Genomic DNA, 14,485 nt, shown 5'->3' with positions numbered 1-14,485 from the left:
TTCGAAACGTTAGATATCAATACCTTCATCTTGCTGATAGCCCGAGAAGAATTACTAAAATCACGTCACCACGAAAAGTTTAATCCTTTCTCGATCAATATTATTACACTATAAAGAAACTTCTCACTCATACCTAACCTATTGCCATAAAACAAGAAACACACAGAGAAAAGGCGGGAAAATGCAAATAACAAAAATTCAAGTTTGTTAAACTTTTCAATATTATAAATTTAGTTTTCCTCTTTAAATTTGTACATAAAGTTAATCTTTTATGTCAGGAGAATACACAAATGTACAAAAATTCTTTTGTAATAAAAGTAGTCTAGTGTAAACATAAATGAGATTTAAAATTGACATAAATACTTCAAAAGGATGAATCAAAAGTTCAATCAATTAGTTAACCCGATATTGTTTACAATAATTAAAAAGTTACATAATTATATTTTAAGACGAGCATTTTTGAAAGCACATAATAGTTTCTTTTTGTCGTAGATAGAACCTTTGCATCATTTTTAGTTCAGAATGGGACTTCTTCCTGATAAATTATTATATTCAAAGAAGTATTATCTTTCACTGTCTATCTTTACAACAGTCTAACAACCCCATCTCGTCTCACTGATCTGTCCTACCATTTGACACTATTTGAACTAATCACTAGTTCGTGCAAAATTGAGAAACGTTTGTTCCAGTGATGTATCGCTTATTGTATAATCTTCTACTATGTTAAAAGTAGATATAATGTCCTCCATTGCCTTGAATAATTCTCGCCATGTGAGATCTGGCTGTAATACGTGGTAGTGTAGTAAACGCTGCAAGTAGAAAACTGAATTAATATGATGATTTGCAAAATACAGTATCATCTCGTTTATCCGACCCTTGTTGGTCTGGATCACTTTTGTAGATACTTTTAAAATTTAGTGTTCACATAATAATAATTTTTAACTTATGATAGCAAGAACGCAACTATCCAAACTAAGTACGCCAAACATACGCTTTTTATTTTGATTACATGTACAGTTCCTGCATAGATTGTACACTCCACAGCAAAAAACCTGCAACATGGGCATGTAAGTTTATTGTGAAATAACGAAGTCTTTTGCTCCAAAATAAGTGTGCAGGGGAGGACGCCGAGGTTTCTCCTGGCGTGATTCGTGTCACTTACACCTTACGCTGATTCTCTGCGCTGTTAGGCGTAGTTTCACAATAAACTTACATGCTCATGTTGCAGGTTTTTTTGCTGCGGACTGTTCAATATATTGTGGTGATACTGTACATAAAATATTGTAATAAAAGTTTGGAAATAACTGTGGCCAGCTATTTATGGTACAAAGGAAATGGCAAGCCATGATTTGGTGCAAGTGGCTGGAGACGACCTTCTGCAAATGTTAGGAACAATAAGTGTTTGCTCAAATGTTGATATGGAATGGAAGACGTCAATGACTGGCTGAAAGGTAACAATGACGGTGGATACGGCACTATGATGGAAGAAGAAATTGTAGCGGAATGCACATCTACAGCAGACATTGAGGAAGATGATGACATGGACAAGGAGGGAGCGATTACACCGCAACAGCGGACGACACATGCAGATGCTACACACCAGCTAATAAGCAGCATGGCCTACTTGGAGTGTCAGCCCGACACGACTCCAGCTCAGCGGCGCAAACTTGTCTTGAACTTTGGAGGGGACGGTTAAGACCGTTCCCATAACTTTTTTTTTTTTTTAAGGGATGTTCAAAATATTTATAAAGTAGAAAAACAGTGCGGTGGAGGATCAGGGGAGCAGAGTCGTCTTCAACGTTGGGAGTTGAGCAGATTTGAGGCTTATTCTAGGGGGACATCAATTTCGTCTCACTTTACTTTGTGGCAATCGGACCCAAATTATCACATTTCTCCTCAAAAAACACATTTCAAATCAGATTATTGGGGGGAACAGTCCCCCCAGTTCCAATATTGGAGGAGACATGTCCCCCTCATCCCCCCGGGATTTGCGCCAGTGTTCCAGCTGAACTACTAATGATAAAAGTGTTTGCATAACCGTGCTTCATTCAAACAGAAAACAGTGGACCAATTCTTTGTTAAGAAATTATGTGAAAAGTTATCATAATAGCGGTAAGTCTGCTTATTTAAGGATTTGTTTTGTTTATTACTCAAACTACCGGGATTATTCAGATTGCCTTTGGTTACAGTTATTTATAGTCCGGATAAACGAGGTTGTACTGTATATTGGAACAAAATCATAGTAAGAAACTCTCTAGCGATTCTTTATACTTAGATACATATGAAAAGAACATGGTTCATCAAACAAATATAACTTCAAGTAAGATATATCTGTTCATGTTGGATTTTATTGTGTAATACTATACCGTATGTATCAAAAGGCTTAATCCATAGGTCAACTGCATTATGTGTAAAGATAAGGAAAACTTTATTGAAAATCGGTGATTTTCAATCTGACATCGTCCGTTTGGGGTCCACACTGGTATGGCTCTCATTTTAAGTGAAAAACCAACGTTGCCAGTTCAATTGGCTATTTCGTAGAGTCATCAAATTTACTTTATCTCATCGACCAACTGTTAATGGTATGTCTAGACTTATGAATTACGAAAAAATGGGATGATTTTGATCATGTTCCATAGAACTTCCTACGATCCTTGGGCAGCAAATTAATGTCACTATCATCAACCTCATATTAATGGAATGGGTACTATCTACTAGATCCTATATTACAGGTAATAGTATCATTTCGAATGTGTTTCATAGAACTTACTACGATCAAACGCTTGTCAGCAAATTGATTCTACCACTATGTATCGAATATTAATATAATGGAAGCATTTATTGGATTCATGTGTTATAAATAATACTAGTCATTTTGATCATCTTCCATAGAACTTCCTAGTATTCTAGTACATGGCAACGGACTGATTCTACTATAGTCATATTGATTATGTTTCATAGAGCTTCCTAGGATTCTAGTACTTGTCAGTGGTTCGATTCTACTATAGTCATACTGATAATGTTTCATAGAACTTCCTAGGATTCTAGTACTTGTTAGCGGATTGATTGTACCATAGTCATTTTGATCATGTTCCACAGAACTTATTAGGCTTTTAGTACTTGTCAGTGGATTAATTCTCCAATAGTCATACTGATTATGTTTCATAGAGCTTCCTAGGATTCTAGTACTTGTCAGCGGATTGATTCTACCATAGTCATATTGATTATGTTTCATAGAACTTTCTGGGATTCTAATACTCGTCAGCGTATTGATTCTACCACCATGAATTAAATACCAATGAAATATAAGCATCTATCGGGACCGTGTGTTGAAAACAACGGTGTACATTTTGAATTTATTGTATTAGTCTCTGTACGCATTGAGATTTTTAAGAAAAATGTAGAAGCTTGAATAAAGTTAAATACACATGATGTATGTTTAATAGTTTTTGCACACAAAATGTTCTTAAAATATTGGGCACTGTTATAAAATAATGGTTTATAACGAAAATAATGAATTTATTGAACAATCTCATATGTAAGGGAAGGAGTATTAAGTAACATGGATTAAAAAACAACTTGAATCTCGGAGACCTCTGAACACGTGCAGAGAGAGCTGAACCATAAGAAACTAAGACATTTCTTTTGGAATTACATAAATTAGATAAATTGCAGAAGCAATATTCTGTACGCCGCGTACTTCCTCATCTAACGAGTCAAAAAATATATTCAACAATGTTTTGAACATAATTTAAATCTATTAATGCTAGCCAGGAACTATATTTATATATTATCAATGTAGTTATTAACTATAAATGGGTAAAAGGCATAGTATAACGAAATATATATTGCAAAAGAAACAGTACAGTTGTAGTTCTAGAACTATATTCATGAAATGAACTCTAAACAGTTTCATTTAAATATGCCTTTTAGCTGGCACAAATAGATTCTAGTGATTTGTTTTTAATTAACGATTTGTTAGTTGTGGATAAATTAGAAAGTATACAATCAAATCTACGATTAAAAATTAAGAAACATGAAAGTTGAATTTTATTTATTTTTGAGTACCACATGTATTTTAAAGTTCATTATTTGTTGTTTTTGGAGAATATAAAGTACATGGTTAAATAGACTTAATCCGTCTTATGCAGAGTCGTTTTGACGTATGATTAGCGTCATACTAAAGGCTTGACTACTACAGGAAACATGTTAGTCTAACTCTTTAGTATGGTACTAATCACGTGTCAGAACGACTCTGCATAAGGCCTAATAGCTTTAAAAATGTTCAACCTTTATCACTATATTGAGAGCGGTGATAATATTTAGAAGAAATGTAAGCAAAAGGCTAATAGTCACCGCTAAAAACAAACCATTCCTCCATTTCCATCGTCGACCTAGGCACAATTCGAAAAGGATTTTAAAAATGGGGAGAAATATGGATGGGTAAAAATGGTTAAAAAGGATTTAAAATATGCGAAGCGTAAATCTTCTTGTCCGACATAAACATATATTAATGTAACTCACTTGTCACTGTTGTTCACTGATTTTTATTACCTTCCAGACGGCGTAAATGGACCTGGAAGGATAATTTTAGATCATCACATTCATGGCTTCAGCAAATGAATAGTTGTGAAAACTTTTTAGGAGAACCCTCTGCTTTCAGATCTAACTGGTGACCTCAATCAGGAAATTCAATATTTAATAAAAATCGGACGAGAAAATGGTTTCCAAAAGTCTTTATTACTAAAGTGATACAAGCAGGTACAACAGGAAATGGTCGGCACCCACCAACAACAAATGCTGAGGCTCACAAGTGGATGGGGTCCACGTATTTGGGCAAAAATTAAGAAGATAGTGCAAAAATATAACATCAAGGCCTCAGAAGTTCCTCCAAAATCCATAGAAAAATATATCACAAATTTTAAAGCATTTTTTATTGATCACCAACAAAGTAGCGGTGTTTATCGGGTTAAATGTTAATGTGACAAAATATATATACGTCAAACAAAAGGAATATTGGTACCAGAATAGATGAGCACATTCGCACACCAAAATTTCGTAGCTTACAACAGTTATCCAGATTGGCATCGCATTTCAAAGATAATAACCATAACATTACCAATTCATGTTTGATAGAGAAAGCAAAAAAACAACTGAACGAAAAATTAAAAAAAGCCTATTACATTCATAAAGAGAAAACACTCAATTTAGATAAAGGAGACATAAATACGGTATGGAGCAGTCTTTTTACTACTCATTTCCGCTGTCTGGAAGGTCATAGTGAACAAAAGTGAACAGTAACAAGTGAGTTACATTAACTTACAAATCCCCAGTGTATCACAGGTGTCACATTGATTTCCTGTTGACCTTATAAAGTTAGTTTCAAACATTTTACACAAATATCCATTGTACTTTATAAGCCACACATAAACCTTTGTAGCAAGCTTTGTTTCGTTCCTTTTCTTCAGGTTTTAGCAATTTTATTCAACTTTTCTTGTCAGTAGTTGCATTTGGTTCATAGAGTTCTCGAGCGCCTTTCAGCTTCTGGATATATTTTATTTATTCCTATGATAAGTAAGTATTTAACTCCCTAATAATTTATTTTTCCTGTATCTAAAAGGGTCAATAATTACTCTGGTAAAATAGTAATTGTTCAGGTACTAAATTAAAGTTGTAAATTACGTCTGTTCCTCGCTGAGTCACAGGTGTCACATTGGGTTTCCAATTCATTCAAAAACATTTTTTTTTGACATTTGTGTTATCTAAGACCCTCATTTAGTGAACCATGAAAGTTTTGCTCAAAAATTCTTACTTGAACAATGTTTGGGTTTTTGTGGGTTAATATACGTATGTTTATGTCGGACAAGAAAATTTACTCTTCGCATATTTTAAATCCTTTTTAACCATTTTTACCCATCCACATTTCTCCCCATTTTTTAAATCTTTTTCGGATTGTGCCTAGGCCGAAGATGGAGATAATATACTCCGAAAGTACTTCTAGAAGAGTGGTTTGTTTTTTTGCGGTGAGTATTAGCCTTTTGCTTACATTTCTTCTATATTCAGCCTTTCTTTATATATACAGCAGTTAATAAATTTTCTGAAACCATAACAGTACATGTTATACTATTTATTTTATGAACACGTACCAAATATTCGTTCTCAATCTTGCATCGTGGGATGGCTTGCTTTATTGCATTATTCATGGCTGCAATCTCTCTAACAGAGGCACCTTTATTACATTTCACCAGAATTGTAAATCCAACTTCGTAGTAGCGTTTCAAGCAGGAAACGTGTTCTAGCACTTTGAATTTTCCATTCACCACGATTGCCAATCTATCACAAACTGCTTCACATTCTTCCACCCTGAAAATTGTTGAAATAGAGAATGAGTTATCACTTAAATCATATCGTAGAGCCATTTCAATTTTTGAACCCAAGGCCAAAAGCTTGGCTTGCGACTTTGGGTATCTATGCTTATAGACACATATTCTGATGTGTTATTTAAGGAGAAATTGTAAACATTTTAAAAATTCAACAAAATATATCAGATATGTTCAAAAAGTATCGAACCTTTGATTAGCAAAAATATATTTGTTGATTTAGAAATCCGAAACACTAATCCCTTTCAAAGCAGTCTCCTTGGTAATACACACACTACTCCCAGTGCTTCCCAATTGTTGGAAACACTTCTGGAACGCAATTTTTGGAATGGTGAGCAATCGTGCCGTCGCATTCCGCATGATTTCCTCTTAACTCAAATCGGTTATCGGATCCCTTTAGCTCGGGAAATAACAAAAAGTCACATGGAGCCATGTCGGGTGAGTAGGGAGCCTGATGTATTTGCCGATCAAAGCCTGAATCAAATTTCGCGGACACTCTCCTCATACTCAAATTTTTGTTCAAAATTGAATGTACCGATCCGATTAAATGGTTTCCACTTGGGTATGGTCAAATTTGATGTAATATCGCTGCTCAAGTTTTTCTGTCATTTTACAAAAAACTGAAATCCGATGACCGCTCGCTACACGTCTTCACTGGTTGGCCGACTACCAGCGACTTACGCTTTGTGCGCATGGGAAAGAAATCACGACTGCACATGAGTGTTTCCTCTACACCTACACTGAAGATTCGATTCCCGGCGGAGCTCATGTGGTTCGGACTCCACGTTAATCAGTAGGTCCACGTCTCATATAGCCTCGTTGCTGAACGGGACGTTAAACTCAAAATCAACTCAACTCAACCCACACTGAAGAAAATCTTCCGCGCTTCATTGGTTTACGCGGGGAAAAATAAGGTTCGACACTTTTTTGAACGCACCTCGTATATCGTTTCATCACAGCGATAACAATAAAATCTCCATCAGGAATTATTTATTAGGAAGCACAATTTAATTTCCTACCCTATGAAGTTGGAAACGACCCACCTTGACCAGAGGGGGAAAAGAGAGCGAGCGAATGAAGAAACAGGAATACGATCAATCACTGATATTTTATCCAGGAAAATACTTAAGATTATAAAAGCATAAATATTTGTTGTTCACATATACAGTAAAACCTCTGAATTATGATACCGATAGAATACAACAGTTTATCTTCAACTGAGAGGTTTTCCTTACAGAGTTATATTAATTTAGATTACTCATAGCTCCAGGGCCAGCTCTAGGGAATTTGCCGACCCGTGGAATGGCATTATTTGCCGCCCCGCCCTTCTCCAGAAAGACCAAATCTTAAAAGCCACGATTTTAAGTACATTACGCATCAAGAAAACGAAGGGGAGGGAGAAAGCAGTCGCACTCAGAAAGACCTAAACACTGCAAATACAATCTCGTATTTTTTTCTTTAAATAATAATCTATTATGTTAGTGAAAGATAAAGCAAACGCATCTGCAGAGGAAAGATGTTAATCTTTTTTATATAGAATTCAATATCGAGATTCAATCTCAATATATCAGTTTGCAATTCCGGTGCAACTAGCTCTTTTATCTTTATTTCTTGATTTTCCTTCTACATCTATTAAAAAAAATTAAAAGAAACTTGTTCTCACCTTCAGTGATACGGAACTTGTTTGTGACAAAGACAAGACTAGTGTTCATATCCAAACTGATAACTAACTAAATGTAACAGGTCCTCGCTATTGTTCGAGAATTGAGTTCTTGTATTTGACAACAATCAAGCAATTCATGCTTGGAATTGACCATTTGCTTTAGCACTGTCAATGTGACCGTAAACTAATGTGACCTAAACATGATATATGAAATGTAGTATTCAAATACAAGATCAGCTTAGTAAATTTAACTACCATCATCATGAAGTCTTTCCAACAAGAAATGTTTATTTTAATATAATCATGACAGATTTTTCCGCCCCGTGCAAATGCAAATATTGCACATATGGTAGAGCCGACCCTGCATAGCTCATGTAATAACTGTATGCAGTATAATTACATTAGTTACAAATGTAAGTAGATACATGCTAAAATCGATGTACTTTAATTATTATGAGATGAGGGGAAAGTTCCTCTATGTAAGAAAACAAATCATCACTGAGAAATACTTTTATATGGGATGCAATTAAGAATGTACTGCACGTGTGGTACTTTTCTTCTCAAGTACATCATATCCTCCTATATTTAAAATTAAAAAAAAAATCACAAGCTGACTGTATTAAAAGTAAACGTAAGGCATTAAAAATTTCCAAGGATTCCCACTAAGAAGAAACTGACTGTGGAGAGAAAAATGAAAAATTTCAAGATCAAAATCACTTTTAATAAATAATGTTGTTACAATTTCGGCAATGTATCATTGCCTTCTCCTTAATTAAAACTAAAATATGATCAAAGCAAATAACTTTCAATAAATAATTGTGTTAAAGTTTCGGCATGACGGAACCTTAATCTAAGTTCCTACATTTGTAACATTAACACAGGAACCTTTAACTACGTACATATATCAGAGATAGACATTCGTTATGAAGCATACATAGGCAATCATTACCTACTGGCTTCTTGCAACATATGTTATCAGAGTGAAACTTCTATCGGCTTGTAGTTAAAAGGATAACGTTTGAAGCGATAATCTTTAACTTTGTAGATGAAAATTGTGATTTAAAATAATGAAATATTTTTATATTGGAGTCATTAGGTTGTTTCATTACATTATGTGGTTTATGAAGTTGATATTTTCGACGATAAACATAAACAAATAAAAACTAAAATCAAGGAATGCTTCTTGACAAATTTCAGGATTATATATACTCGTACTAACTTGTGAAAATATTTGCTACTACTTTGATTGTGACATGTGACATTTATTAAGTCGAGTTTAAAGTGCGAGTATCTGTGTCGAGATCAGGAAATAGTCAATTCACAGTACTCTATTTTTATATGTGCTGAATTTTGAATCTGCCATACAAACTTATTAACTCCTCCTTAATATTATAAATGTAATGTAATGTGCAGTCATGTGACGCCTGGCAGTCATGTATTACCTTCCAACAAAGCAGACTACACTTTACCTGGTGTTATATGTCAATGAAGAAAGAATACACCATCTAGACTAGCGTCATTGCCTAAGATTTAACGAAAGACCCGAAGATACGCCTCAAAAGCAGCAGCATTGTACACCTCAGCGTTAGTCTGCTTTGAAATTGACCATTCCTGACCTCTCATTCTTGTCAGGTGTACTGGATCGTGGAGTCTCGTTATCTAAAACACTGTTCTGGTCTGCTGCATTGGGCTGTGGAGTACTCTCATACAAAACCCTTACTTTGGTCTGCTGCATTGGGCTGTGGAGTATTCACATGAAAAAACCCTTACTCTGATCTGCTGCATTGGGCTGTGGAGTATTCCCATACAAAATCCTTACTCTGGTAAACAGCATTAGGCTGTGGAGTATTCCCATACAAAACCCTTACTCTGATCGGCTCCATTGGTCTGTGGATTATTCCCATACAAGACCCTTACCATGGTCTGCTGCACTGGACCGTGGAGTATTCCTAATTAATTAACCTACTCTATTCAGCTGCACTGGGCCGTGGAGTACTCCTGCCCTCTTGGCTGCGTTGGGCAGAGAACATCTATCCAGCTGCTCTGGTTGGACGCACTGCCTGCAAAAAATCTCTCCAGAGCCATTCCTTAGAAGATATGGGATAGAAATAAGGGACACTGCTGCCCTCATCTCCGGACGCTCTTTTTGTTAAACGTTTTATGCTTAGTGTTTTTCATAATAAAAGGTGCATAAAACTAATCTAGACTCTTTCTTAATTAATTAAATTCAAAAGTTTTTACCTGTTAGAAGCAATAACTATACACTTTCCCTGAATCTTCTTCTGATGAAGAATATCCCAAATTTTCTCTCTCGACACTGGATCTAATGCACTGGTAGGCTCATCAAGCAGTATCAGATTACAATTTCCCATCAAGCTTATTGCTAACTGCAGTTTTCTCTTCATTCCAGCACTGTAGTCCCCACACCACTTATTAGCAACCTCTTGCAAATCTAGACGCCATATAAAATACAACAAATAGCTAAAGTTTCTACTTAACATAATCTGAAACTAATTGGGCAAACCTGAAATCTAGTACTTCTATTTAAGCATTTGACATGTTTTTCGATCTAATAACAGAAACATGTAGACTAATTATTTTCCAATTAAGGTTGTTTGCATCAGTTTCTTCAGTATAGTGTAAAGATTTGAAACTAGTACATCTTGTTGCAAGACTTTATAGAAGTTGAGTTACTTAGACCCGACTTATGCAAACTGCACTTAAACGAAGAACTGGTAGGTCTCAAAGTTAATTTGTAACTCTTACTTTATCATCTAATATAATTGTAAATTTCTAATTTCTATAGTACTATTTTTATAGATGTACTTAAAAAACTTACATAAAATTCTATAGATCTAGGAAATGATAGAGAATATTGTCTATGACATAAGAAAATGCATGTTTTCCGCGGTACAGTATCTTTTGCCCTTTACTATGAGAATAAAATCGGTACACATTTCTTGCTACTACCTAGCAATGTAATTAAATGTTTTAAAGGTTTTAAGAGCTCAATCCCTAATCAAATCGATAACTGCATAATCTCTCTCTCTTTGCAGTTCACACAAGACACTATAGAAATATCGTAAAACTTAATAAAGAGAAAATAAAACAACGTTCTTTCACAGCGTGAAACTTACGGTTATTGAAATATATTTATAGAGATGTCATGTGTATCTTATTCCGTAGCTCATTCGTGCAGGATTCCCATTCCCGCGACCCACGTCTGAATCTTCGTCCTACTACATTTTATTTTTAGTTTTTCATTGATCAGGTAGGACTGCAGTAAAAAGAAACATATACTTACAGTTTAAGTTGTGATTCGATACTCTGCAAGTATTTATTTATATATTTATTGTCAAGCGAACAAGATGAAATAAAATTTTGCAAGCGTAAAACGGTTCTAATTTTACTATTAATAAAAACTATGAATAAATTTACACCTCAAAAATAAATTGAATTCTCTTCAATTGTAGTCCATAATTAGCTACGGTCAAGGAGATGGATTTCAGTTGTTTTGTGTGTGGTCAGCACATTGGCTTAAATCATCTTTATTTCTGGAACTGAATATAACTAATTTTATTTTTAATTTAGATATAAATTACTCACCTTTAGTTCTTAACGAAATAGAGAGCATAGTGCAAAATGTCACTATGGCATTAAATTTCGTTACATAAAGAAATGAAAAAATAATACATTCATACTTGAAAATGTCGACAAATATTATGAACAATTCTATAATAGAATTAAGCAATAAAATAAACTGCAATGAGCTGCAGAGAATTTGAAGTTAGCAAAAATTTTTGCCTTTATATGCTGAAATAGAAGTTTCTTGAATAGATAGGGAAACTTCATCTTGAAATATCACCACGAATTTGACTCTCGATAGAATCTGAAATATGTTAAGAACTTTAAATTTTTAAGAACGCAACAGAAGTTTGACTTCCCATTGTTATAATGTAGCCGTTACCAACTCTGACTAAACTAGTGATAAATACAGGGAGCAGCTCACTGAATCAGCTCGTGTTTTTATATAAATTAACGTATCTTACGCCGGATTTTTGGTCAAAACGTATTTTTTCCTTTGCATATTTTTCAGGAAGATCATGGAACGTCAACATTTCTTAGCAAATGTAGCAACTGATCAAACTGAATAATGCCAAAAATAGTTTACTTTGCTTGCTAGAACCTATTTTTTGGTGAAAGTTCCTACATCATTTTTCTCAGGTGTTTAAATACTTCGGAAGGTTTTACAGAATGCTTGTTATTATGCATATATATGTTTGTTCTGTTTGGTACGAAAAAAGTTTATTATAAGAAAATGGTCTGCAGAGCTCTTTCAGGAATGTCCGTTATTACTTGTAGTAGTTGATTTGTTTTTAGCGTCCCATTAAGCAGCGAGGCTATATGAGATATGGACAAAGCTTAACGTGTTATCCGAAACACATGAGCTCCCGCCGAGAATCGAACTCCGTTTTTAGAAAGAAAGTATCTGACCACAGTCAGTTCTTACCTTATCATTATACTGGTATTGGGAAGCAATGATGAAACTGGTTAAGACTTTCGTGACCTGGAAGCAGTCAGACTCGTGTCCCAGTATGACCGAAACAGACCTGGAGACGACGAAACGTCGTCATATACACGGAGAATTTGTATGATACTGTTAGTAAAACATATATGCTTTCTGCTGGTCTAGTGGCTAGGGTGTGCGTTTTTGGTTTTTGTAGTCTCGTGTTCAATTCCCGTTAAAGACCAATTAAAATTTTACTTTAACTAGAATTTGTTTTCATTAATCATCCTACTCCTTTAGCCTAAAGGACATAAACGCTGAGAAAAGTGTATGAGAAAAAATGTTAAATACTATACATGCAAAAGTCAGGTGTCAGTGTTTTGTATACTATTGACAAAATAATAGAAAGACAGGAAAGAAAATCTCTTGAGAATTGAAACTGAACAATATTTTAGCATTCATGTTTAATCTGCTACTAGCATGACACATTAAATTCAATGTAATATAAATATTACACATAAAATTTGCTACTTGACTATTGATAAGATGGAAAATGCTAGGTATTGTTCAACATTTGAATACAACGCCTAATATTTTATATCAATAAATAACTTAAATAAATAAATAAGAAAACAGTAACAGTACTGTTAATCTATATCTACATAGTATATAAATGAAAAAAAAACGTTATCTATCATAACGAAAAATGGTTGAACCATTTGAAATGAATTTTATTAATATAGTTAACACCTTCCTCGGACTGGGTTTTTATTAAATTGCGTATCCAAACAGAGGAGAGAGAGAGAGTTAAAAACTTATCCAAAAATAGAATATCTAACGTTTGTGAGATGAAACTTATATATGAAAACCTTATTTAAAACTAGTGTGCACGTGTCCGACCGTGTTCAGAAATTTCGGTATTAAGTGGAGAATAGGGGCAATTTGTATCATTTTTGCTCAATATTTAAGAATGATATCATCGAGGTTTTGTTTTGTCATCACACCAAAACGGATAAAGCACTTGAAATTATTTTTTTAATATACTGTATTTAGCATTTGGTACAGTCGGGTTGCTATAATTCATATATCATAAGAGGAAGAGATGGACATAAACACCTTATTTTAAAATATGTGAGCCCATCTTCCATTGTCCTTAAAAATCCGATTTTGAGGGGGAAGGGGCCAAGTTCTAAATACGCGGTCAATATGAAAAAGTGTCATCATGATTGTCTGTCCAATCATCTTGGGAAATAGAATGAACCGTTTGAAATGAATATTTGAATACATTTAGTATTTGGAGGAAAATGGTTAGCTGACGTTCACTGGAAACTTGACAAAACTTCGATACAATTTAGAGCAGGATGGTCAACTATGCCTAAATATAACATTTCAGGTGGTAGTGAACACGAGGAAACAAGTAATAGCAGATTTAAGTTTAGATTGGAAGTCACTGAAAAATAGAATGTGACGCGTGCAAACGAAAAGAAAGTAACTTTTTATAAGGTTTAGAGGTAAGGATGATTAACAGATTATTTAATACCAACGGATCGACTATTTCTTACGCGTGTCTGAAGTGTTTAGTTGCGCTCTCAATTGGTGCTGACTGATTGCAACTACATTAAGATTTGTTTCTTATTGAGTTTCATTACTAAACTTCACTTCAATCAACATCACTTCTCTTCATGTGTATTTAAACCTGAATTTTTCATTCAGGAATAGTTGATCATTCTTTAAAGTGTCCAATGTAATGAAATGAAATGAAATCTTTGAGTTTTACGTCCCACGTTTATGCCGGTTAGGCTAAAGGAGACGGTGATGATGAGTAATGAATGAAATGGTGGAATGAAGAAAACAGTGTCCAAGTTCGCCAGCGGCACCAGGTGACCATTACTTACAAGGGGAACGCAGACTTTGGTAAATTAACTTTGAGGCCAT

The 14,485-nt window shown here is 34.5% G+C and overlaps 1 protein-coding gene across 4 annotated transcripts in view; it reads right to left on the bottom strand.

Annotated features, from left to right (window-relative positions):
- Positions 1-281: 281 nt before the first annotated feature.
- The window catches only part of LOC145686756 (phospholipid-transporting ATPase ABCA3-like), a 156,132-nt gene continuing 141,928 nt past the window's right edge, over positions 282-14,485 (bottom strand). For 3 of the 4 annotated variants that reach the window (XM_081760390.1, XM_081760391.1, XM_081760393.1), the window contains exons 23-25: positions 10,285-10,495; positions 6,147-6,363; positions 282-809 (exon numbers count right to left, since the gene is read on the bottom strand). In XM_081760390.1, the coding sequence (XP_081616516.1) occupies positions 648-809; positions 6,147-6,363; positions 10,285-10,495 (590 nt within the window). In that variant the 3' untranslated portion in view covers positions 282-647. The remainder of the gene's footprint in view (positions 810-6,146; positions 6,364-10,284; positions 10,496-14,485) is intronic. The other variant, XM_081760394.1, reaches the window with a different exon arrangement.

This window comes from Thermobia domestica, chromosome 5 (assembly GCF_964235325.1).
Source record: "Thermobia domestica chromosome 5, izTheDome1.hap1.1, whole genome shotgun sequence".
In the NCBI taxonomy this organism is placed as follows: Eukaryota; Metazoa; Arthropoda; class Insecta; order Zygentoma; family Lepismatidae; genus Thermobia; species Thermobia domestica.
The sequence above is the reverse complement of the archived record's forward strand: the minus strand, read 5'-3'. Positions and strand labels throughout refer to the sequence as shown.